Source organism: Cibotium barometz, chromosome 15 (assembly GCF_041138505.1).
Source record: "Cibotium barometz isolate CiBa-2024 chromosome 15, ASM4113850v1, whole genome shotgun sequence".
NCBI classification, from domain to species: domain Eukaryota; kingdom Viridiplantae; phylum Streptophyta; class Polypodiopsida; order Cyatheales; family Cibotiaceae; genus Cibotium; species Cibotium barometz.
Window position 1 is genome coordinate 19642415 of NC_141060.1, and position 24974 is coordinate 19667388.

Genomic DNA, 24974 nt, shown 5'->3' on the forward strand with positions numbered 1-24974 from the left:
CCGAACAATGCAAATTGCTCGCACCATTTCCAATGCAATTTTGTGGTGGTGAGCTTGATTCCAAATGGTGTCCAGGTAGTTAGAACTCTGAGTTCTACCTTTGGGGCTATTGTGCCCATCCCTAGCTTAGTTTTGATGGGGTTGCAACATGAACTATTGCTTTATAAAAAGTTTGGTAGGAATCATTGGTTTATATATACACAACTCACACACCCTACTCTGGTTACATGGGCAAACAACATTGTTTGAACTATTGCAAAAACATGGCCACCCAATTAAGGCGGGTTTCACACACGTTCGCGAACGCGTGCGCCACCAAACGCGCGTCCAGTGCATATGTGCCACGTACTGGACGGCACGCCTTCACTATTCACACCTCCTCCTCGCGTCCAGTAGGTGGCATGCTTACTCACGGACGGGAAACCCTGCTTCGTGACCGGCATGCTCCTCTCCCCCAAGCGCAATCCCCGTGCCCGCGTGCTCTGCGGCGTCAATCATGTCCTCTCCCGCCTTCGCCCCGTCACACCCTGCTCCCGCCATCTCTGCATGCGAGTACAAATGGGGCGGGCGTTTTGGTATGATATCTTTGCAGGTGGGCGGCGTTTGTGAAATGGACCCTGGGAATGTCCATGGACGCAGCCAAAAAGTGTGCACCCGCCTTGCTTGACACGCTGCTGCGTCCACCGGGGACGCTTGTGAAACCCGCCTAAGTCGACCGAGTTGGACTATTTCAAAAGGGCACCCAATTATGTACGTGTGAACAGAGTAGAGGTATTGCATTGCAGATGAATTGGCGGGAAAATGATGCTGTTGAAATGTAAAGAGAGCCTCAACCTCCCATGAACCGTCTGCTCGCCATAGCCACGCCTCCCATGAAGAGAAGAGAAGAGCACAAGCAGGAGCAAGAAACAGAAGAAGACGAGCAGGAGATATCACAGGAAGCGTCTACTTCCACCAGTCTTTATCAGGTGTGCGTGTGGATGCTGTCTCGGGCGCCCGCGTGTACTCTACCCATCTTTTAATCATGTTTTCAATCTCAGCATCTCCTGTCTTAGGTCCTTGGCGTCGAAAGCACTGCCACTCATGAAGAGATACGGAGAGCTTACCACAAACTGGCCCTTCGCCTTCATCCAGACAAGAATCCTGGAGACCAGGTGAATTCTGCGTTTTTTAGGGCTTTCTATGTGTTTATGGTTTCCCGTGTTTGTTAATGCTTGCTATGTTTTCTGGTTTTTTTGAGCTTCCTATGTGTCGTGTGCTTATGTTACCTTGAGTTTTTAGAGTTTTGTTTGTTTTGAGGGCTTCCCGTGTCTCTAGGGTTCCATCCGCCAGGCCCATAGTTTTACATTTTGCCTCTTTCGCTGCCTGTGTTTTCTCCTAACAAATGTTCCCTTTTTTTTTTTCACCCTGCAGAATGCGGAGGAAAAATTTCTGTCCCTCCAAAATGTAATCGCAATTCTTGGAGATCCGGCCAAGAGGAAAGTGTATGATGAGACTGGATCCACTGAGGATGCCGTAAGGGCTTAGTCTGGTAACACATTAAGGGCACACTCACTCGGATGACTGCCCATGAGTCTTGGACTGGCAATCTTGCCCAGCCAAGTCCCTGCCCACAGGGAGGGGAGAGGAAGGGGGAAGAGGGGGGGGCGGGGCGAGGGAATGGGGGTTCATGTGTGACCAGTCTTATTTGTGGTGTCATTATGCAGTAAACAATGCTGTTTTCCTTTTTTTCTCTGACAAATGCCTGCAGCCTTTCATGTGGATAATGCTTGTTAAATTGTTTACAGGAACTTTCAAGTGAGACTGTCCAAAATTTGTACGAGTTTTTCAGGGCACTTTACAAACAGGTGAGTATTTATCTGCTAGTTGAAGGTCATGTCATGCAGTTTTTAACGTCAGTTGCATTTCTAATAGCTTAGTCTTCCTACAAGGTGTATGCTCCATGGCGTGCAAGGGTAGTTGCATGGCCGGCGGTCTTGGTCTAGAAGTGGTAGAACTTGCATGGCTTCTTGCTTGTGTTGTCAAAGGCTCACCTTGGTCCTTGATCCACTTGCATACCATGAAGGCAAGGGATGGATCAGGTCATTCATGTGCTTAGTGTCTAGACCCAACCTTTTTGCAAGTTAGAGATTTATGCTATGTTTATGTTAGTTGAAGTTGACTGTTGGTTGACCATGCTAAGGGTTTATGCTATGTTTATGTTAGTTGAACAAATGGTTGACCATGTTAAGGATTGAGTTGTTGAAATAGGGAGGGTGGTTTTAGGAGCATGGGGCTTGTAGATGGCTAGTCAGGTCCTCCACACTCTGTTCCTCGCCTAGGCCATGTTCTTCGAGCTCTTTGACCTCACATGTTGTCGTTATCACCGTTGCTCTCCGACCTCAATAGCCACCTGTCGCCATTGCTCTCTTTGAGCTTTCCTACCTCTCCACTTGTCGTCATCACCGGTGCTCTCCGCGAGCTCTCCTACCTCACCAGTTGTTGCTGTCATCGCTAGTGCTCTCCAAGCTCTCCATTCCTTGCCTCCACCCCATCACCACCGATACACTCAGATTTCTCTGACCGCTGAGTACATCTATGGTGGTTGTGTGCACCCATGATGTACATGGCCATCTTGGGCTAGGCAACTCATGGCTCGCACATCCCCTTTCCTTTCCCAAGGTGAGCCGAGGTCTCTCTTGAGCGTTATCTTTGCCTTCCTTTTTCAACATGAGGGGATATCTTTCTTGAGCACTATCTTCCCTTTTTCAATGGGCTAGACTACTCATGGCTCGCAAATCCCCCTTCCTTTCCCAAGGTGAGCCAAGGTCACTCTTGAGCACCATCTTCCCCTCCCTTTCTCAACGTGAGGGGAGATCTTTCTTAAGCGCTATCTTCCCCTCCCTTTCTCAATGTGAGGGGAGATCTTTCTTGAGCACTATCTGCCCTTTCTAATGGACTAGAGATCGGAATATCTTTCATGTATAATAGATATCATAACAAGCGTGGATATCAAGATAGCCTCCGGTAGGGAGGTGTTGACGGAAGGTTGTAACCTATATAGTGCACAGTGTGTAGCATATTGTGTGGTTTACATCTCATCTTTGAGATGGGAGGAAGATCGTCAGTGTATTGTAGAAGCTCATGAGGAATGAACATGTTGGTTGGCCTCTTGCTTGTGTTTTTACTATGAGTAGTTAAGAGGAGTGTGGTGTGAGCAAGAGTATGGCCGTTTTGAGGATTATGCAACGCAAGGTAGTCTAATAGCACAATAGATTGTGTTAAGTAGAAGGGCTTGCAATTCTAGGTAGTAAGACTAGTCCTTGTTGGTGGCAGGTATACTTCCCCGAGAGAATCCCAACTCCCTCTTCATCTCCTTCTTTTCCTTCTCTTTGTAGTTGAGACTAATTGAGACTGGCATAATCATCTACAACAAATAACTATAAATTTGGCAATCATGATGGGACTCTCCTAGAGGTCAAGGATAGTTTCATTTTTTTGGTTTTCTTTATTGTGAGTGTTGAGTGCGGATATGTATGCCTTTGAAAATTAGAGATTTTAGTGGTACCTCACCTCTATTGCCTCCTTTGAGTCGGTCGTAGGTTTTGCCATGCTCCCTTACTTTTTTTCCATTGGCTCCCAGATTCATGGATCCACTAATGCAAGAGATGTCCTTGGCTAGAGTGCTCAATCATGTGTACGTAAAGTTGTTGGCCTTGAAGGGGTTGTCACTTAAGATGTTGAAGACCATGTGCGTCTCATAGTGTGCAACTCCTATGGGCTCAACTGAGATGAAGCATGATTGGTCTTGTTACCACTAGCTAAAAAGAAAGTGTAAACCAATGGTACAATCAGTTCTCCGTCAATCACTTCCTGGCAACAATTCTTTTTTTTTTTGGGGAAAAAGATCCTTCTATTAGTTAATGAAAAACAGCCACAAAGGGCTAGATACAACCACGAAGGGCTAAATACAAACTCCCTCATTTAAGGGCGAGAATCAAATAATCAAAAGGGGAAGAGACACTTCTCCTCCGGTTGGTCGCTCTGCGAGGAGAAGGCTATCTCATACAGGGAGAGGGGGGGGGAGACAACCACACAGGTGGTCTGTAATGCCAAGTGGGGTTACCATCTCTATCTGAGAAATGGGCCAGGCCTCCAAAGCCTCAAGAAAGCTTCCCGCCACTTTCGCATGTGGTCAGAACTTCCCTGTAGCTTCCCCCACTGACCGCGGAGGGTGTGAATGATATTGAGCCATATGCTCTTGATGGACTCAGTTGGCGGAGTGTGGGTATCCTCGATGGCCTTGTTGCATCTAGCTTGCCAAATGTGCCAGGTTGCTATGTTACTTCAAATCTCCCATCTCTGGCATGATTCTGGTTGCCATTCGCCCGTAGGTGAGGCTGTGACTTGTACTACTGCAATACGATGGTGAGAGGCCTGAAGGGCTAGCCCTCTCCCATCCTCCTCATAAGCCTTGACCACTCCAGTCTCTATGGCCCAAGCAACAGTGCCCCATGTAATGATCCGGGTCGATGCCGTGTCCATAGTGAAGATGTGGAGAATCCGTGGTCAAATCTATTGAGTCTTCGAGCAATCCCAAAGACAATGTCGTTGAGACTCTTGAGGGTGGCCGCACCGTGGGCAGGTTGTTGGCCGACCTCCAATTGCTAGAGCCAAGTACCAACCGCCAAACTCCCGTGTGCCATCAACCAAAGGAGGGTGATCTTTCTAGGCCGAAAGTTGTCCCAAAGCCTCTTCCAAAAATCTGAAAGGAAGCGTTGTGAGAGGCCATGATTGCCAATGTGCTGTTGCTATCGGTGTGCCATCTATCTTTGGCATCTGGATCTTGTGGCCTGGCTGCACTATATATGCAAAGAAGGGGGCATCCATAGTTCCCTTCCGATCCACGGGGTCATGCCAAGTCCACTCTCTCGGGTCCCATTGTAGGCGTGAGACATCGGTACTCCCGTATCCATAGTCGCCAGAATCTTTCCTTGGCCATCTTGGCCGGTGCTAGGTCTATGTGTCACTCGTGTTTGAAAACCAATCACCCTCACCCTCTGCAAGGTGTAGCCATTGAAATCCTATAAGAGGAGCTCAGATCTCTCTAGTTTGCCATGGGATCCAATAGAAAAAGTGAGCAGACTATTGCCCTCATCTACTCCGTGGATTGCCACGAGAATATCATGTATGGTAAACACGCCTAGCCATATTGGGGGGGTCGGGTTTGGGATAGGAGTCAGCTACTCTTGAGGGATATTTGAGTTGATGCTGATGACCAAAAGTAATATATGTCCCGAGCAGGAGGGGAGAACCTCATATGTGAGGGACTGTAGCTAGACAAGCTAGGCAAGCAATGAATATGTGAGGGAGGCATGCCGGCTATATATACACCTAGATGTAGGCAGCTAATTGGAGAAAAAATACCTCCATGATTGGGAAAAATACCCAGGACCATAAATGGGGAATAAATATGGGTAAAATATATGTGAGGGGTGACTAACCCCTCTGACTAACATGGTCAGCCCTAGAGGCTAAAATAGGACCACCAAATAGGAAGCCAACAAGTAGGGGATGATGTCTAACACCCCCTCAGAGTACCGGATGCTAAGTGAACTCCAAGAAGCCAGAGACGCTGTTCTCAATCAAAGATGAAAGATTGTAGAAACAAGTACCAAGAAAGCTCAACAAGCAATCTCCTCAGCAACTCAGCTACAAAAGGGACAGAACAAGCTGCCAGGTACACCGCTCCTTTGGAAGAAAACAACCAAGTAGGTTGCGACGTGTTGCTCCAAATAATGGTTCCAAACCCAAGTGTAAGAACACTCCCGGAAGTTGAATGTCGTGTATCCAGCTTGGAGAAGGTATGAAAAACCTCATAACCAACCAAGATCAAATCCTGTATATAATCAATCCTAGGAGAAGCAAACTGCTCCTCACTGGAACCCTCAAAAGAAATAGAGTCAATCTGCTCCAACTCTGTACCAAGAGTAGCTATGCTGTACAAAAGCATCCTATGAAAAGGTCGGCATCGCAAGATGTAAAGACTCTGTAGAAAAGATGGGGTCCATTTGCTCAAACTCCATAACATGAGTTGCCCAATGCTGTACATAAGTACACACCACTGAGGTGGGCATCGCAAGATGAAAGGACTCCACATCCCCCTTGGAAAAAAGATATTGTTGGATTGATATAAGCCCAACTTGATTTTGATCCAAATCCAAAAAACTCTGGAAGTACCATTGTGCCCCAGGCACGGTTAGCAACCACAGATCCAAAGCATCCCATTGGGTCCAAAAAACCATCCTCCAAAACAACAAACCTGCAGAATTCGCAGGGGGAGGGCATCCTCAGAAGCATCACAAAGAGAGGCAGAGGTAGACTCCTCACAATGAGGAAGGGAAGCAGGAATATAAACTGCAGTGGTACAAAGTCCTCAAAAGCATCATGGATAGTAGAAGATTGTTCGAGAAGGAGAACCAGATCCCAAGAATCAACAACAAATAAATGATCCATGTGAAGGGATCACACCGCAAAGGGCAAAACACCCTCCTTGTTTTGCAACATTGCAAAGAACACAAGCTCAGACAAAATAAACTCTGCTCAAGATCTTTGAAAAGATCACTACTCTCCTCCAAAATCTATAAACTCCTGTCACAAAAGAAAGTCTCCACAGATACAAAACAGCTCCCGAAATTGATCCTCAAGTGAAGTAGCTGGAGAAAGGCCCCCTCTGAGTGTAGAAAACTCTCGTGGGAAGCAAAACGCAGCCAAAACACTGCTATCCAGCAAAAATAGCTCTCCACCACCAATAGAAGGCAAGGAACATGTAGAAACCGGGAAACCGTATAGGCCATGAATAAAACACAGGTATAGATGCTCCAAAATCAGCAAAACGCTGACTGAAATCTGAAATTCAGAATCCTCCTCAAGTACCAAACTGCCTCCAAAGCCACAATCCAAACAAGAAACCCCCTTTGCAAGTGATCTGTGTCCATTGGAGAAGAAAACACAGCCAAACAAGGGCTACAAACCTGAAAATTCAGGTCAACTAGTGTCCGCACCTCCTATGAGGAAAAAGGCTGAAGAGAAGGTACCTTTGGGTCCAACAGATGAAGCCCAGGTGAAGCTAGAGCTACCGACAAGATTGGTTCAGAAAAACGCAGCAACCATGGCTGTAAATTTGAAAACGCAGAGGTATAAGGGGCTGTAGAATAGGCTGAATATGGAAACACTGAAGCCTCAGATCAAGAACTGCTGCAAAAAACAATCAGAAAGGGGGGGGGAGGGGATGGCAAAAAACGCAGCCTGTTTGAGACAGCTATGTTGCTGTCCAGACCTGAAAAAAAACCAGAGTCACATGGGGACGGGGGACGGGGACGGGGACGGGGAAGTGCCGTCCCGGGGACGGGGTCGGGAACGGCAAAAAAAAACCTCTTTTTTAAAAGCAATTTAGGAGTTGTATGCATGACATACATATAGAGACACACTTTGAACAAAATTTTACACCGAATAGACAAAAAAACAAGAGTCATTTTGAGCAAAATGCGCTAATAAAACATCGATGGCACACTGATTATGTGATTGATAGTCTGATAGATACAAAGAGATAAGTACATGCCTCATGGGCAGTGAGGGTTACAAAAAAGAGTGGGTACAAAATAGAGATACTAGATAGATCATAGATGATAGATCACAATAGATCATGCAATTCCATGCCCTTGAACCACCGCCCACTCCACGACTAGTGTAGTGGACCTCATCCCACCATGACCATGTGTGCACCGCCGGCCTCCTTCGTGAAGAGCCCGCAACGGAAGATGTGGCGGCGGCGCCTTCACCTTGAGATGCCATGAATGATGATAGTGTGAGAGAGAGGGAAGAAGGGTGCAATAGAGAGTTGCAAGTTGCCGCTTGACTCTTGAGGCTTGCAAGTCTCAAAAGGGATGGATCATGGAACTTGGAGAGAGAGAGAGAGAGAGAGAGAGAGAGAGAGAGAGAGAGAGAGAGAGAGAGAGATGGCTTGGAAGTTGGCACAATGTAGATAGTATAGAGAGAGAGAGAGAGGGCTAACTTGCCACTTGGGCCTTGAGGCTTGGACAATGGAACTTGGAACTTTGGAAGCTTGAGGCTTGAGCAATGAGGCTTGAAGCTTCAAACTTGAGTGTGGAGAAAAGTCCTAAAGTGTGCCTTCTTTTATAGTTGGAAATTTGCCCGTTTCTGGCCGTTTTCTGATCGTTTATGACCCCTGTCTGCGTCCCCTGTCCGTCCCGCGTTTCGGGAACGCGTCCTCGGGACGACTGTCTGCGTCCCCATTCTGCACGGCGTCCCCTGCGCGTCCCCGGCCGTCCCCGTCCCCGCGTCCCGCGTCCCTAAGGGCCGTCCCCGCGTCCCCGTGTGACTCTGAAAAAAACGCCTGAGAACCCTGGAAGGTGCTGCCAAGAAGGACAAGTATTCTATCCAGAAAAATGCCCTTGTCAGGTTGCCTAGAGGTTGCCAATTGACGCCCTGATGAGGAGAAACTGCAGCCCACTGAATGGGGACGAATCAGCCCTTGAAAAGCTTCAACGCATGGAAAACACAGATCTGTTCATGGGTAGAAAAACGTAGATTTGAAGAGGTTGATGAGGGAGCATCCAACGCTGACAATCACCGGTGCTCTGATACCATGATAGAATGTGCAGTGGAAGAAGGGAAAGTGGAAACATAGGGGGGGGGGGGAGAGAGAGAGAGAGAGAGAGAGAGAGAGAGAGAGAGAGAGAGAGAGAGAGAGAGAGAGAGAGAGAGAGAGAGAGACGAAACATAAGTGCCCCTCAGGATCCATTGGAAAGCCTCAATTGGCCGCCAATTCGGTGCGTATGCTGAGCCTACCCAAAAACAACACGACTTGTGCCAGTTGATCTGCGCTCTTGATGCGCGGTAGAAAATCTCTATCGCCTCCGCAAATCTTTGGAGATTCCCCACATCTCCTGAAAGGAAAGCTGTCGTGTCGTCTGCGAACTTTGAGTTAAGTAGGTCTTGCGTGCGGAGGGGAAGATGCAGTCCTTGAAGCCTGGTCTCTTGGGTTGAGAGAAAACTACTCATGGCCTCGGCGATGAATAGGAAGAGGTAAGGTGCCAAAGGACAACCTTGTTGAACCGAGTGGGAAAGGGGAATCTGTCGCCACGGGCTCTGAATGAGAACCTGGTTGTGTGAGGCAGAGTAAAGTACTGAGACTCCACGAATCCATTCCATGGGGAATCCCATCCAGCTCATTGTGCCCTTCAAAAAGCTCCAATCCACCCTATCATAATCTTTCTCAAAGTCTAGGGAGTAGCACAATGAGGTCTTCCTACCGCATCCTGGTCAAAGTTGTCACCTCCCAGAAGGTAAAGATGTTGTCCAGAATGCTTTGATCTTGAACAAAGCCAATTTGAGTGTCATGGAGCAAGTCTGGGAGAAAAGGTTGAAGTTTCTTGCTGATGGCCTTGGCCAAGATCTTATAGGTTGTTCCTAGAAGAGTGATGGGTCTCCATTGTCGGATCTCCAATCTGTCACCACTCTTCTTGGGAATCAAGTGAATCAAGGCATTTGAGAGCATGGCACCTGTAATCATAATCTCATTGAAGGCAGCTCGAAGGCCGCCTTCCATGATGTCCCAATGATGAAGAAAGAAAGATTGGAAGCTCGTCCGCTCCTAGGCATTTTGCCCCTGGGAAGTGCCGTCAATGCCTCTGCCAACTCCTCAGCAGTGAATGGTGTCAATAAGGATTGAAGAGCAAGGGGGACCACCTCCCTCGTGCCTCCAGATCCTCTCGCGTGCGTCCACCACCTGTGGAGATAATGGGGCACTTGTGAGAAGAGATCGAAAGAAGTCCGTGGCGATGGCTTGCACATGGGGGGGGATTGTTAGCAGTCATCTCTTGTCTGTACATATTACTCAGTGACGGCCTTTGTTGTGGGTGTGCCCACCCAAGAGTTTTCCCATTTTTCCCCATTTTTCCATGGTTTTTTTTCTCTCCGTTTTTGGTGGTGGGGACTGTCTGGTGCTGGCCGATTGTGTTTTTCTCTTGGCCGACCATGTCTTGTCTTGGCCGACTGCACATGTATTGGCCAATTGGTCATTTTCTCAATCGTGGACATGTGTGCACCCAGTCTGTTGGTTTTGGGCTGGCTGACTAGCACTGTAGGGTGGTATTTGTACCACCCCTGCTCCTCACACCGTTTTTGTATCCGATTCTTGTGTATATAGCAGAGCTTATATAGCTTCTCTCTCTCTACACTTTTGCGTTTTGTTCTCCACAGCATTTGTCTCATTTTTTTGTTGTGCATTTCGACATGGTATGAGAGCCCCAGGTGGCCTCAAGCTTGGAGATAGTGGGAGCTTGAGGATTTGCTGATTTTTGGTGTTGATTGGAGATTTTGTGGGCTATTTGGGACTTGGAGATCGAGTAGAAGGCAGCCATCACCGTTGGACAGCCACCTTGCATAGTGTTTGTAGCCTCTTCATTTTTTCCCCCTCTCTTCACAAGACCTTGTGAACCCTTGAGATGGAAGATTTGCTTGAGATGGTTGAGAAGCACGTGAAGATCCCCACTCTTCCCACATTTTCGGTGGATCGACAGTTGGACAAGACCAACTATGGCATCTGGAAGGTAATGATGGAGTCTGTCTTGGAGTCTTATGACTTGGTTGATTTCATTGTGGTTGGTGTTCCACGGCCAGAGTTAGAGGACGGGGAGCTTTTACCCTCTACTAGGAAAGAATGGGAGGCTCATGCACAGTTATGGGATCGTGTCAATGCTCGTGTGCGCTCTTTCATCTTCCTTAATTGCACACCACATGTGATTAATCATATCAAACATATGATGCTGGCTAGAGAGATTTGGCAGCATTTGGCTTCTCTATATAAAAGGGTATCACCTATGAAGCGGATTTCCTTGGAAGTGCAGATGCGGGTGATGAATCTTGCAAAGTCTTCGATGATACGAGAGCACATCAACAAGTTGCAGGCTCTTCTATAGGAGGTTCTTTAGGTTGGAAAGGAGATATCTTTAGAGGACATGGCCATCACCTTGTTGTCTCATCTGACCTCTTAGTATTCAGCTTTCTACTCCTCTTTGATCACGAGTGGGAGGCTTAGCACCATCACATGGGAGGAGCTTGTGTCTATGGTCTTGGACCAAGAAGAGCGTTTTATGAACTCTCTATAGGGCGGAGGTTTTGAGGCCTCAATTGGCCAACGATCAAAAGGCCGCAATAAGGGCAAAGAAAAGTCTTCATAGGAGAAGTCTTCTGAGCAAGAGCCCGACTTGGATCGCGACGCCTTGAAGAAGGCAGAGTGGATCCGTAATTATTGTGGCGACAAAGGCCACCATTGGAGAAAATGTTCTAAGCGGAGCATCGAGAAGGGTGCAGATTCCTCAACAGTAACCTTGAAGACTCCAACTTTTGTGCACTTGGAGATTGTGGACACCCATGTTTCATCTTCTTCGAGTAGGGAGGTGGTTGGACTCACCGCTAGGGACACTCGGGACTGGATTCTAGACAGTGGTGCTTCCAAGCACACGACTCCTTCTTGAGAGTTCTTATAGGATCTTCGAAGGCACGCAAGACACATCCTGATTGGTGACAAGTCGACTATTCCTATTCATAGTGAGAACAAGTTAGAGATCGTTCCCAATGGTAGAGGGGAAAAGCATTTCTCCCAGGTTCTTTTTGTCCCATCCCTTGGTTTTCATCTGTTGTCAGTGCATGAGGTTTGCAAGACTGGTGTATGGGTGGAGTTTGATGAGCATTTTGTTGCTTTGTGAGACAAAGTAATAGCCAGATTGTATGGGAAGGCGGAGTGGAGAATGGGATCTACGAACTCTCAGCACTCTCTTATAGGTTCTCAGTTAGGTGATTTGTGGCAGTTTTGTCATGACCACTTGAATGTGGATACGTTGTGGCGGCAGGCTTTCCAGGACCAGATGGTGGATGGCTTGCCCGATGATTGCAGCAAGCAGAAACATTCTAGTTCTTGCTTTCATTTGTGAGAGGAGCCTTTATAAGTGAACTATGCAATTGAGGAATCGCTTTCCCAGGGGACTTGTAGGAAAGACAAGTGGTAGATGGTGACTTGCAGAAAGAGGTGTATGTTGAGCGGTCTCCAGGTTTTGAGGTTCCGGGTTCAGAGGGGGTGGTTTATAGGTTTTGGAAGGCCTTGTATGGTCTTCAGCAGGTTTCTAGGACTTGGCATACCAAAGTTACATTTGATGATCCTTGTGAGTAGGTTGCTGCCTCCTTGTATCGGAAGCAGTTTGGTTCATCGATTTGGTTGTTGAACACCAGATTGGACTTGAGCTTCTCGGTGGGGTTGTTGAACTCATTCATGCAGACGCCTTTGAAGACTCATTGGGACGCAGGTTGTGGATCTTGCGGTATGTGTAGAGTACGAAGGATCTTGAACTCTTCTATGGCACACTAGAGGAGGAACGACGGATGGAGTCCGACTCCAAGGTTGGAGTGACTCAGATTGGGGAGGAGATCCAGACACGAGGAGATCTACATCAGGCTACATTTTTACCCTTGTCTTAGGAGCTATTTCATGGAGCAACAAGAAACAGCCAACTTTTGCCTTGTCGTCTAGAGAGGCAAAGTGTCAGGTTGCTTGTGAGGTGGTGAGGTTGCAGGGGTTACTTGGCGAGATTGGGTTTCCACTGGCAGTACCTACGGTCATCGAGAGTCACTTTGTTTGTGATAAGATTTTCGTTGGTGACATCTTGCTTGTTTATTGTTTGACGGAGGACAATGTGGCGGACCTCTTCATGAAGTCTCTACCTAAGGCAATGGTCCGGCAACACTCTAGCTCAGTGGGGTTGGTTCCCATCGGTGGGTACGCCCCTCTGAAAAGTGATGCTCCTGGAGGAAAAGAATGTCGATGGGTCCCCCAACTATGGCTCTCTGAAGCTCGCCTCTGAGGACACCTCGTCCCTGCAAACCTTGAATGTTCCATGAGACAATTTGCATACCAATCTCTATGTGATGTGGCACTAGTGGAACTGCTTTCCACTCGAAGAGTCTTGGGCGAGGGTTTAGATGGGGAATAGTCACAATCCATCCGGGGACGAAGGCATGCCAAGTGGGCACTGATCTTGTCCTCCATGTGATGCCACTTTGTCTGAGCGCGAGTGTATGCATACTCCGGACTCCTTCGACCACAATGGAGGTATTTGTAAGAATAGGGAAGAGGTACTGCGGTAGAAGTATGCATGAACACAAAAAGCAACACCTCCAGGTTGGAGGCCACCATCTCCCTGTCTTGGTCTCGGTGAGCTGTGCCTCCAAGCTCCATCCTAGCCAAAGGCCAAAAATGGGTGAGAATGTCGGATGCGAGGAGATGGTGGAAGAGCTTAATTGCTTGTCCTTGGATGGTGGCTGCCACCAACTCAAAATTCCACTCTGTCCTCGAGGTTGCACTCAATGGGAAAGAGAAGATCATCACACCATTGTTTGGCGTATAGGGTCTAGAGTGGTGAAAAACGACACATACCCGAAATGGGTGCTACTGTCTCCTCAAATTAGTCCCTTGCGCCGATAGACAACAGAAGAAACCAAACCATAATTCAAAGCTTGTCCCAAGATCTTGGGGGCCCCACTTGGGGACTTTGGCGGGTGAGCCCTCATTGGGGATGCGGCAATGGTCATCTCAACCGGCTTAGAAAAGCGGTGGATCGGAACTCGCCGGTTGCTTCCGCTCTGGGTCGGTGGTTGTTGGGGGGCTTCGGGAGTGCTCTGGAGAGGAAATGGGGGGGGGGAGAGAGAGAGAGAGGGCTTGAATGAGGATGACGGGGCAGAGTGAATTGCTACGGGTATAGTCAGTGTTGGAGATGGAGGTGGTGAGGGAGGGCGGAGGGGCGGAGAGGTGTGTTGTTGCTGTGAGAGATCCATCGGAGAGGTAGGCTACTGGGAGGGGCCCGCTGGAGGCTCATAGCTGGCCTCATAGGGCATTGAGGGCCGGGAGGGGAATCTCGACGAGGGATTGGCCGCCAAACAAGTGGGGCTAGAGGGGCCCGCTCTGTGACTGGAGGGGGCGCGTCACCAACGGAAAGGTGCTAAGATAAATGTTCAAAACGGTTCTTTGATAGAATCGAATCCTCTTGAGCTTTGTTAGCCTTGCACGCGCAACAACGGTGCTCGGTTCCAGTGGTCGGTTGGTGGTCCGCGAGGCGTAGGCCAACCGTCCGCCACTCGTCAGTAGGTGGGTCGTTTGTAGTCGGGGCCTAATGCTCTGTTGCTTGAGAACTTGCCTCTCTCTGCCCCTTGGTGAGGATCTGAACGAGGAACGGAGGAAGGAACCATCGGAGGTGGTCTCTTGGATTGCCGCCGAGGGCAAGCTCTGGCTAAATGCACCATCTGTCTGCAAATGAAGCATTGACTTGGAAGGCTTGAATACTCCACGCGTTGCTGTATGGGGTCGCCTCGGAGACTAGGAATAGATATACAATGTGGCACAAAATCCGGCGAGGCAACACAGATATGGAGGGATGGAATCCCAACTGCCCGTGCGAGGGCCGAGGCAGTAGTGGGGGGGGGGACTCCGTCACTCTCTCGATGGCACCACCAATATCAAGAGAAGAGGAAGGTACAAGGCCTAGGAAACAAACTGTCTCACTGGGAAGCGCGACACGCTAGCCAAAGGGTCAGACGCAAGATCAAAGTTGTGCTGCCACTGTGCAAAGAAGGCTTGTGCCGTACACAATGCAAGGGGGCTCAACTTCATGACTCGGTCTGACGTCGTTGGTGAGTCGAACTCCACTTGGTAGTATGTGCGCCCTAGAGGGTGAATATCTGTGATCTTTGCAGGCTGGCCAATGAGGCTGGCCAATGAGGGTGAATATCTGTGATCTTTGCAGGCTGGCCAATGAGGCTCGCTTGTAAAAGATCCTTGAGCTGTCCATGCACAGGGCAGCTACCAACTATTTTGCAAACCAAGGTGGAGGCCTCTAATGTGGCAACTGTTGAGAATCTGAAGATCCACTTTGGAAAAGGAAATGCAAGCGCATAGAGAGGGGGGTAGAAGCATGAAGGAAAGGGGGGGAGGGGGGGGTGGGGGGGTATTGCTCGTTCTACTCAAAAGGTGGCCATGAGGACAAGGAATGCTATTGCCTAAAGGGTCTTTGGTAATGTACCAACAACTTTACTAGGGAGCTACCCCTCTAAATCCCTTTGCAAAAGAACATGGTGTCTCCAACCATTGCATTGCTTGGGTCTCTCGTTAGAACTACGGACGTAGGATTGCGGATCTTGTAGTATTTGCAGGGTACGAAGGATCTTGGACTCTTCTACACCCTTGGAGGTGAAACGAAGGAACGAGTTCGACTCCAAGGTTGGAGTGATTCAGATTGGGGAGGAGATCCAGACATGAGGAGATCTATACTGGCCGATTGCTTTTTGCTGGCCAACTGGGCATATGCTGGTCGTGGGCTGCTGTTGGCTGACTCTAGGCTGGCCAACCAGCAGCCAGGGGCCATATAAAATGGCCCCCTGCCCCCACACTCCAGTATTGTATAATGTATTTTTCTGGGATTTATTGGTGTATATAGCAGAGCTACACAAGCTTTTCTCTCTCTTTCATCTGTGTATTGCTCTCTAGAGCAGTTGTCTTCATTTCTGCTGTGCATTCTGACAGATAGTTATATAGTCTTGTGGGTTGACTACCACGAGTATATATAACACGCACATTCCTAAAAGGTGAATTTGGGCATGTTCTTGGAGTCATCCAGGTGTATATATATTCAAATACAACTTCATAGGTGCCCAAGGTTCACCACTGGTCTGCACGCGTATAGGACGAACCTTCGTGAGTACATCAACCCTGATGGTGATTTGATGTAGAGGAAAGTCCTTTATCTTCAAGAAAGCTTGAAAAACAAGACGCTTTCGGCAATGAAACTGTTCAAGAGCAACTCTTGAACCAGTGCTTATGCATGGGACACCAAAACTTCACCCCTGGCACCCAAAAGCAAACATAAAACACTATTTGTCGCAAAGAACCTCGAAAAGTGATGAAACTACCTGAAATCACACACTAGAGCTTCTCCTATGCATGGAACACTTCGAAGATTCACTGGCATCCCAAAATCATGCATGAAAACCACATCCATTGCTATGAAACAAGCTGTCAGCCCTGAATCTCTGTTTTCAGCCAGTAAACACTTCAAGGGAGAGCTTATGCCTGTATGATATGATTGAGAGAGGCTTGGCTCATGCATGTGTGTGAGAGAGATGTACGGCTCGTTTTGGGGCTGTCCAGCACAGAAAACAGCCATTGACCAGCCCTATATGTTAGCACAAGGGAGGAGACATCCCCTCCCTCTTATGAAAACAGTTGTCGGCAACTGTAAATTTCGCCTATAGCCGGATCCTTGATAAACTTGTATGAATCCAACAAGCTTGCCTTTGAGCTAAGCTCCAAAAAAACTCGCATAGTCTAGCATTGGCAAGCTTCAATTGTGGGACCCCCAGTTCCACCATTGTATTCCACCAACTATCATGTCTGACCATATCGAAGGCTTCTTTGAGATCCACTAAACATAAATACAATTGTTTATTCCCTTTAATCTAGAATTTGTTTTCGCCGAAAGCAGGCCTGCCCCACACCTCGTTTACAAGTGAGAATTGCTAAACGTGGAAGTGAAATCAAGAGTGATTCCATTTCAGTGGAAATTCCCTACTTTCAACAGTCCCAAACTGCTGAGCCTTTAAAATTATTAAAACAATATCTCCAACTATTCTACTCCATCACCCCTCCGTACTGCTCGAAGATCATGTAGCCCTTGCCCGGGTTGGCCTCCCCTGTCGGCATCGTCGCTCCACACTGCTTGGTACTGTATGTTGTACAGTGTGCCTGCGCTACAGAGCAGTGCTCTCAATGCCTTGCTTGGTTCTTATGTACTATTCAGTATAACGGGTTTTGACTGATGTTTTTGTGCTTGAAGGTTACTGAGGATGACATTGAGGAGTTTGCGGCTTCCTATCAAGGGTCAGAAAATGAGAAGCAGGATTTGAAGGATCTTTACACCAAATGGAAAGGAGATATGGACAGGTAATGGTGCTGCAATTTGAGTTTCCAGCAGGACGTATTCAATCTTTAGAATCTCCTTCAAGATCAGTGTGTTTTTGGGCAGAGTATTCGACCAGTTGATGTGCTCTGACCCTCAGCAGGATTCACATCGATTTATGGACATCATCAATGATGCCATCTCGGCTGGTATGATTGTGTTGGTATCTGTAGACATCTCTCTTTGTGCCGTGTCAGCTGTTAGGCCTCCGGGCTTCTGTGCATGTTTCCACAAGATCTAACCTGAAAGTCAGTTAGATTGAGTGCCAATATATGCCTCTCAAGATAACATGTCTTTAGGGTTTTAATATATGCCTCTCAAGATCTAACCTGAAAGTCAGTTAGATTGAGTGCCAATATATGCCTCTTAAGATAACGTGTCTTTAGGGTCTTAATACACAAGCTTGCCTGCCCGAGAATAAGGAGAGATCTGACCTGCCCTTAAAAAAAAAGGAAGAGGAGTGTGTGTAAAGTCTGTTTGTTAATTTAAAGATGTGTTTTTTTGCAAATTAGTTTGTGGCAATCCTGGGGAAGTCATTCTCCTCGAGGTTGAGCTTGAAATTTTGTTTGACAGGTGAATTGAACGAGTATGATGTGTACAAGAAGTGGGCGAAAAAGGTGGTGAAGAAGCCTAGACCATCAGACCGTCTGCAACATGCAAAGTAAGTAGTGTGCTGGCAGATTTGTGCCTGATGATCTGTGTGTGTGTGTGCGCGCTAAAACTTGTATCTTGTGTCAGGAAAAGCAGGCGCTCTGAAAGGCCTGAGGCTGGCCTAATAGCTCTGATCTCAAACCGCCAAAAGCAGCGGAATGCCGTTGACTCTTTGGCTGATGCATTGGAGGCAAAGAACTCCAATAACGACAAATCCAAGAAGACGAAAACACAAGTTCAAGAGCCATCTGAGGAAGAGTTTGAAGCTGCCCAGAAGCGGATCACAGAAAGGATGAAAACAAAAGGTAAATAACAAGTGTTGTGCTTAAACACGTCTTAATCTTAATCAAAACATACTGGTTAGGCTGCTTCTTGTTTATGCAGTCATTCCCAAATTCTTATCTGCTTCATGGAGAAAAAGGTTCAACTGCATATTCCGCCTGATAACCACAATGTAAAGGGATTTTTCTGAGTCTGCAGAGAACTTTCAAGCTTTCTTTGAGGCGTTGGCTTTGTAAACAGACCTTGTCAAACTAATAATGTTAATATGGAATTAGCTTTCAAGCCTTTTTGAAAAGATGGCTTTCTAACAGATCTTGTGAATCCAATAATGCTAATATTGAATTATTCTGGTATGTTCTGTATGATCACTTGAAATTATATAACTTTGCCATTCAGCTGAGTTATATAGAGGGCAAAGATGGTGCACAAATATGGCTTGTTGACATGTTTGTGTAAGAGGGACAAAGCCTCGATCTCCAACAATACGAAGACATAGAGACATACTAGGGATTGGGTGGTTTATACTCCGATGATTCTCACATCTTTTTTTGAAAGTGTAGGTTAGCAAGAGTTACGGAAAGAAAATGAGGATATACCACAAAATCACTCAATGAGAGCACAATTAGAGCAACCAAATTTACAGGGCACCCTAGACGCTTGCTATCTCTAGGAGTCCACTTGTGATTGACATGTGAGGTACCTGAAAGATCCCTTCTTAAACGTCTTGAGAAGAGTTAGACATACCCCTCTGCATGGAGGACCTTATTTGATCTCTTTGGGTCTCCAAAAAAGATTTTTAGATTTCCATGTAACCATATCCATCTCATGGAAGATAGATTCTGCCCTTTCACAAGAGAGTAGTAGTTATAGGGTTTTCTCATGCTTCCATCACAAGATGCCTTATTCATCTTCTATCACAATACTAGTCACCATGTATTTTTGCTGGTTTTATAGCCCAAATCATCCCACAGAATGTTAATACAATGCTGTGTGTGTGTGTGTGTGTGTGTGTGTGTGTGTGTGTGGAGGGGGGGGGGTGTTAATCTCCTTTAGAGGGAATTTTTATCTTGTTATGTTTTTGCACTTCGTGAGATAGTGTACTCATGAACAACTAACCATATTAAAATCTTATACCTCAATGCACTTCATGTTGAAAACCCACAAGTGAGAATACCAATTGCGCCATAATCAAAATGAAGTGAGTGCTCTCTGAATTACCATTAACAGCGACCATATTAAGGAGGGTGAAATATTCTACTCTATATGTTTGCCTTAGGACAGGTGCATCTGATAGACTTGGATCATTCATCCACTAGCTAGCATACTTGAACAACTAACCATAATGAAATCTTCTTGGATAATCTCATTGACTAGCTAGTATACCTGAACAACTAACCATAATAAAATCTTATACCTCAATACACTTCATGTTGATAGCCCACAAGTGAGCATAGTAAATGCACCATTATCAATATGAAGTAAGTGTCCTATGATATACCATTAACAGAGACCATATTAAGTAAGATGGAAAGATTGTACTCTATTTTGTGTTGCCTTACGACAAGTGCGTCCAATAGACCTGGATCACTCATTGACTAGCTGGCATACTTGCAAAAAATAGAGGAATGCTAATTAAAAATTATGCCTTCAAAAGCTGAATCAACATGTCCTAGTTGATAGGTTTTGCACAATTAAAATGTGATACCAAGTACAAAGTTTTTCCAATGGAAAAAGAGTTTGTGGGCAAAACATTACAAATTGCTTACAAACCTACTAATGCATCAACCAAGATATAAATCTTGCTATACACTTGGGCATTTGCTTATGACATCATTCTCCTCCATCCTTGACTCTAATCATGCCCTCCAATTTGTTTTTCCCTGTTTTTTTATTGGAAGCTTAAAGAAGACCTATATGCTTTTTCAAATTGAATATAAAGATTTAGACATTATCCCAATCCTTGATGTTTTGCCATTTTTGATTTAATTCAAAGTTTTATTAGTTCATTTATTGTCCTCAACATGCAATATTCCTTCTTCATGCAAGCTCACCCTACTTGGAGGAGGCTATTTCAAGAACCTTCTTCCATGCGGGGCGGGAGGAGATTCGCTCCCACCAAGCATTGACGTGCTTGCGAGAGGTGATGGCCTCGCCTCTTTGGGCCACATTGATGAGGTAGTGGGTGTAAGGAAGGTGGGAGAGGTCAGCCAAGCTAAAAAAATCCCCGGCCAAATACTCAGTCTTGGCTAAGTGCTCCTCATACACATCCAACACCTTCTCTAGCTTCTCATAGTTTGATTTCACCACCTCTTCATCTGTGGAGGTGCCCTTGAACTTTGCAAACACAAGCTGCCCCACGAGCATTGCAATGGGCGGGTTGTAGTTATGTGACTCCACCTCAAGCCATTGCTCCACCAATGCCCTCTCTTGAAGGGTTGTTCCATATAGGGGTGATCCTTGGCCCTCATACTTGAGGGCGAGATACCTTGCAATTGCTCTAGATTCTGTCATGTAATGAAAGTTCTCTTTAGTATGAGGAGTGCCATGTTAGAAGAGAACATTGACCTCTTATATGGGATGGTATGTAAGTTGGCAACATCTAATAAAATATAAATATGGCTAGTAATATGAACATGTGCTATGAGCTTACCGAAAACCTTGAAATCACCATCCTTCAACACAGGAATCACTCCAAAAGGCTGCATATGCACACTCACAAGGAATAAGAATCAGTACTTATGGCATAAAACTTACTTTAAGATACACAGTTTTAGAATACTAACTCATGAATGATCTCTCTCTCTCTCACACACACACACACACACTATTAGCATTCCATAAGCCTACTAATAATTGCTCTCTCTCTCTCTCTCTCTCTCTCTCTCTCTCTCTCACACACACACACTATTGGCATTACATAAACCTACTAATAATTAACATGTTTATGCATAGTAAACATGGAATTACATTGTATTTTTAGCATACTAAAACATTATTGACACACAGCCGGTTAATAAATAGGCATATTTTACCGCATACTTCCCCAATTTTTCGTATACCAAAACACACATTTTTAGCATACCTCCAATTTTTCGCATGCCAAAGCTTGGTAGATTAATTATGGAATATATATTTTAAGTAAATTGCACAATTTTGAGCCCAGGTGTAGCGAATAAAATTTTAATCCAAAAACACAGAAACACTGTCGTCTGATTCTTCATGTGTTGCCCACCAAATGCGACGTAAATCGTAAAGCCATTATAATTAAACCATTTCTAGCACGTCAGAACCTGATGTAAAAATCACGCATTTGCGCCCATTCCTAGCCTAATTTGGAAAGAAATTATACATAATGACACGGCTAATTCCAGCTTAAAAGAATCAGATATGTTTCAAGCATTTGCGCCCATGTCTAGCCTAATTTGGAAAGAAATTATACATAATGACACGGCTAATTCCAGCTTAAAAGAATCAGATATGTTTGAAGCATTGTCTCAGAGATGGGCATGATCATGCACAAGCAAGCACCTCAAGGGTTAATGGATAATAGAATAAATCAAGGTGGTTTAGAGAGAATGCATTAATGGAGACCTGGAGGGCGAGAAATTCTGGCGACTTGTGAGCTCCACTGAACAAGTCCACTTTCTGGATCTCGAAATCTGCACCTTTCTCAATGGCTGTGGCCATCACACGGGTTGTGCAGGTGGACATGGGCAGCCCATACACTTTGAGAGCCATTTTGCAAGAAAAATGCAATACCTAAGAAAGGCTTTTTGTGTAGAAAAAGAGAACCATGTTTGCCCCCCCTTTATACACCACTCTTATAAGACCATTACCCTTATGTGAAGCTAGATGACATATACTAATCATCCCCATTTCCTTCTTAACCTTATGTGAAGCTAGATGACATATACTAATCACCCCCATTTCCTTCTTAATTACATGCTTTTGATGTCCTAGGACCCACTTTCAATTCTCACTTTTACGTCTTGTATGCGTGTGACATGGCCATGCTATTTTTTTTTTTTGCACCACCTTCCTTCATGTGAACTCACCCTACCATGTTTTGATGGTATATTCTGGACTCAACAACCACCACCACAAAGACCAGTCTCGCATGAACATCGACACACAAAATGTGTATGAGCATCGACACACAAAATGTGTATGATCCATCATTTTCCCCCTACCATGTTTTGAGGGTATATTCCAGACTCAATGACAACCACAAAGACCGGCCTCTCCAAATGAACATTGACACACAAAATGTGTGTGATCCATCATTTGCCCCCAACAACCACCAGGTCTCTCCAAATGAACATTGACACACAAAATGTGTGTGATCCATCATTTGCCCCCAACAACCACCAGCACCATTGAGCTATCTTTGTGATACCAACGTGTCACATCAAGCCTTGGAATCATCTCCAAAATGCACCCACCACGATAAATATCCTCATCTTAAAAAATGCACCCATGATAAGTATCCTCATCTCAAAAATGCACCCATGATAAATATCCTCATCTCAAAAATGTACCCATGATAAATATCCTCATTTTCAACACAATATGAAGCTCCTTTATTCTAATTTTCTCACAAACTGTAGCCCTATCTCACACATTCCCCTACCTCCATGCTACATGGAATTAACCCCCAATACATAATACCAAACTAGTCCTTCCACATTTTGTTGAAGAATATTATCTCTAACCTTGGTGCCGTGCATTTGTCATGATTCTCTCACCCAAAAATTATGAAAACCAACTTCTCCCCTAACCTTGATGTCATGCCTTTGTTATTACTCTTTCACATCTTATTGCTTATCTCATAGTAATCCTTACCACACCACACCCATGTTCTACCTTGGAGCTTATTTTTCATAGCGCCCTTGTCCCACCCATAGGCAAAAGTACGAAATGAACTTTCAATGACTTTGCTTTCACATCTAGGTGTACAACGCTATGTACAATGGTAGACTCATGCTTTTAAATGATATAGGCAACTTGAAAACAAAGCAAAAAAAGATGAGGTGATTGCTATCTTTTGATTGTCAAGGACTACAAGAAATCATGCATCCTTATTTACTTGGAAGAAGGAAAATTAAGTAATACATAATTTTGTCTTTTTTTGTGAAGCAAGTAACATTGTAGAGCTTGCAATTATGAGAAGGTTCTTGTGTTTTCATTCTCATCAAATCTTTAATTACTATATCAACATTTATACATGAAAGTGCCCTCCTTTTTTGGGTTTAAAACTATGACACTTTGAATGAGGCATATAGAAACTTAGTTTCCTTAACATGGCTTGTTAAAAACCATTCTTTTTGGGAACAAAATGAGCGTCTTGTAAAAAAATAAGGATGTTTTTCCAAATGGTTTGATCATATTGTGGAGATGAATGTAATTCATATATAGTGGCATAGCCGGAAAAAAGAAATTCCACAAGTTGTTAAAATTAAAATAAAAAAAGATATGTAATTTCAATTGATTAGATTTGAATTTAAGCTTAATAGATGTCTAATACTATAAACATGTTAGATTCTTAAAATTAAAATAAAAAAAGATATGTAATTTCAATTGATTAGATTTGAATTTAAGCTTAATAGATGTCTAATACTATAAACATGTTAGATTCTTGAATTTAAGCTTAATAGATGTCTAATACTATAAACATGTTAGATTCTTGAAGATGAGCATGTTTGATGAAGAAAATGCATGTGAGTGTTGTTGTTTTCATATGTCAAACATTTATTATTAAAATTTATAAAAATAAAAATACTTTTTTTTAATTTAAAAAAATAAAAATAATTTTACTTTTTAAAAAAAGAGACAAAGGAAATAAAGAGCCTCAAAGGACGATTGTTCTATGTATATAGTCAATATATTTTATCATTTATCAATTTATATAAACTAGTGTAATCCTCTTTAGGATTTGAACTATTATTTTTTTGTTTATTTTGATTATTTTAACATCGTGAATTTAAATATTCTCATTGTTAGGAAATAAAGAGCCTAAAAGGACGATTGTTTCATGTATATAGTCAATATAATTTATCATTTATCAATTTATATAAACTAATGTAATCCTCTTTAGGTTTTGAACTATTATTATTATTGTTTATTTTGATTCTTTTAACATCGTGAATTTAAACATTTTCATTGTAAGGACTATAACACCTTGAAGTGGCATGAAGAAACAGTAGATATATGAATATTTTCTATTATAACAAACATTCTACACATTTGTGTCAAATTTCTTATAATGTGTTTTCAAACTAGCATACTAAATAACTCTTGTGGTGATTTCAACCAATGTTTTAACTACATGCACAATAAAGTTAAGCTTTACTTTTACTCCTCTTTTTTGCCTTCTTAAAATAGTAGCTTGCTCTCATTTTGCTGTGGTAAACTGTTAGAACATCTCAAATTTTTATCAATATAATGCAAGTATATTTGAAATGAATATATAAGTTGATTTCATTTTGCTGTCGTATACTCTTAGATCATCTTAAATTTTTATCAATATAATGCAAGTATATGTGAAATGAATATATAAGTTGATTTGATTTTTTAAAGCACATGGAATGCTTTTGAATGCACCAAAATTTTCTAATTTTAGCTTATTGAGATGGCAAGTTGCCATATTATTATAAACACATCATGAGAGAGGGAGAGAGAGAGAGAGAGAGAGAGAGAGAGAGAGAGAGAGAGAGAGAGAGAGAGAGAGAGAGAGAGAGAGAGAGAGAGAGAGAGAGAGAGAGAGAGAGATTTAAAGAAAGAAATTTAACAAGGATCAATTAACATGAACTTTATTTGAAGAGAGCCATTTTTGTGCCTTTTGGTGTGAAAACACCATGTGAATTTGTTCATCATGCTCTTGTTTTATAAATGAAATCATGTGAATGTCTTAATCATGAGATTAAATGACTAAACTTGATATTTAAATCTTATTAACATATCATAAAGATTTTGGTAAAT

The 24974-nt window shown here is 44.3% G+C and overlaps 2 protein-coding genes across 4 annotated transcripts; one reads left to right on the top strand and one right to left on the bottom strand.

Annotated features, from left to right (window-relative positions):
- Window positions 1-760: 760 nt before the first annotated feature.
- Window positions 761-18297, top strand: LOC147631038 (chaperone protein dnaJ 6-like). Of its 3 annotated transcripts, none has more exons than XM_086809022.1 (9): window positions 761-968; window positions 1056-1154; window positions 1414-1515; window positions 1788-1847; window positions 16941-17047; window positions 17130-17212; window positions 17637-17724; window positions 17802-18019; window positions 18099-18297. In XM_086809022.1, exons 1-9 carry the CDS (start codon window positions 840-842, stop codon window positions 18170-18172), a joined length of 960 nt encoding a protein of 319 aa, XP_086665148.1. In that variant the 5' UTR covers window positions 761-839; the 3' UTR covers window positions 18173-18297. The 3 variants fall into 3 exon arrangements, with proteins under 3 accessions (XP_086665148.1, XP_086665149.1, XP_086665150.1); XM_086809023.1 differs by having other exon boundaries at window positions 17811-18019; XM_086809024.1 differs by having other exon boundaries at window positions 17802-18266.
- Window positions 18298-19677: 1380 nt separating this feature from the next.
- LOC147631039 (glutathione S-transferase F10-like) lies at window positions 19678-21809 on the bottom strand. The gene is made up of 3 exons (XM_086809367.1): window positions 21588-21809; window positions 20647-20695; window positions 19678-20500 (listed from the first exon to the last, which is right to left on the bottom strand). The coding sequence occupies exons 1-3, from the start codon at window positions 21732-21734 to the stop codon at window positions 20049-20051; spliced, it is 648 nt and encodes a 215-aa protein (XP_086665493.1). The 5' UTR covers window positions 21735-21809; the 3' UTR covers window positions 19678-20048.
- Window positions 21810-24974: the final 3165 nt, after the last annotated feature.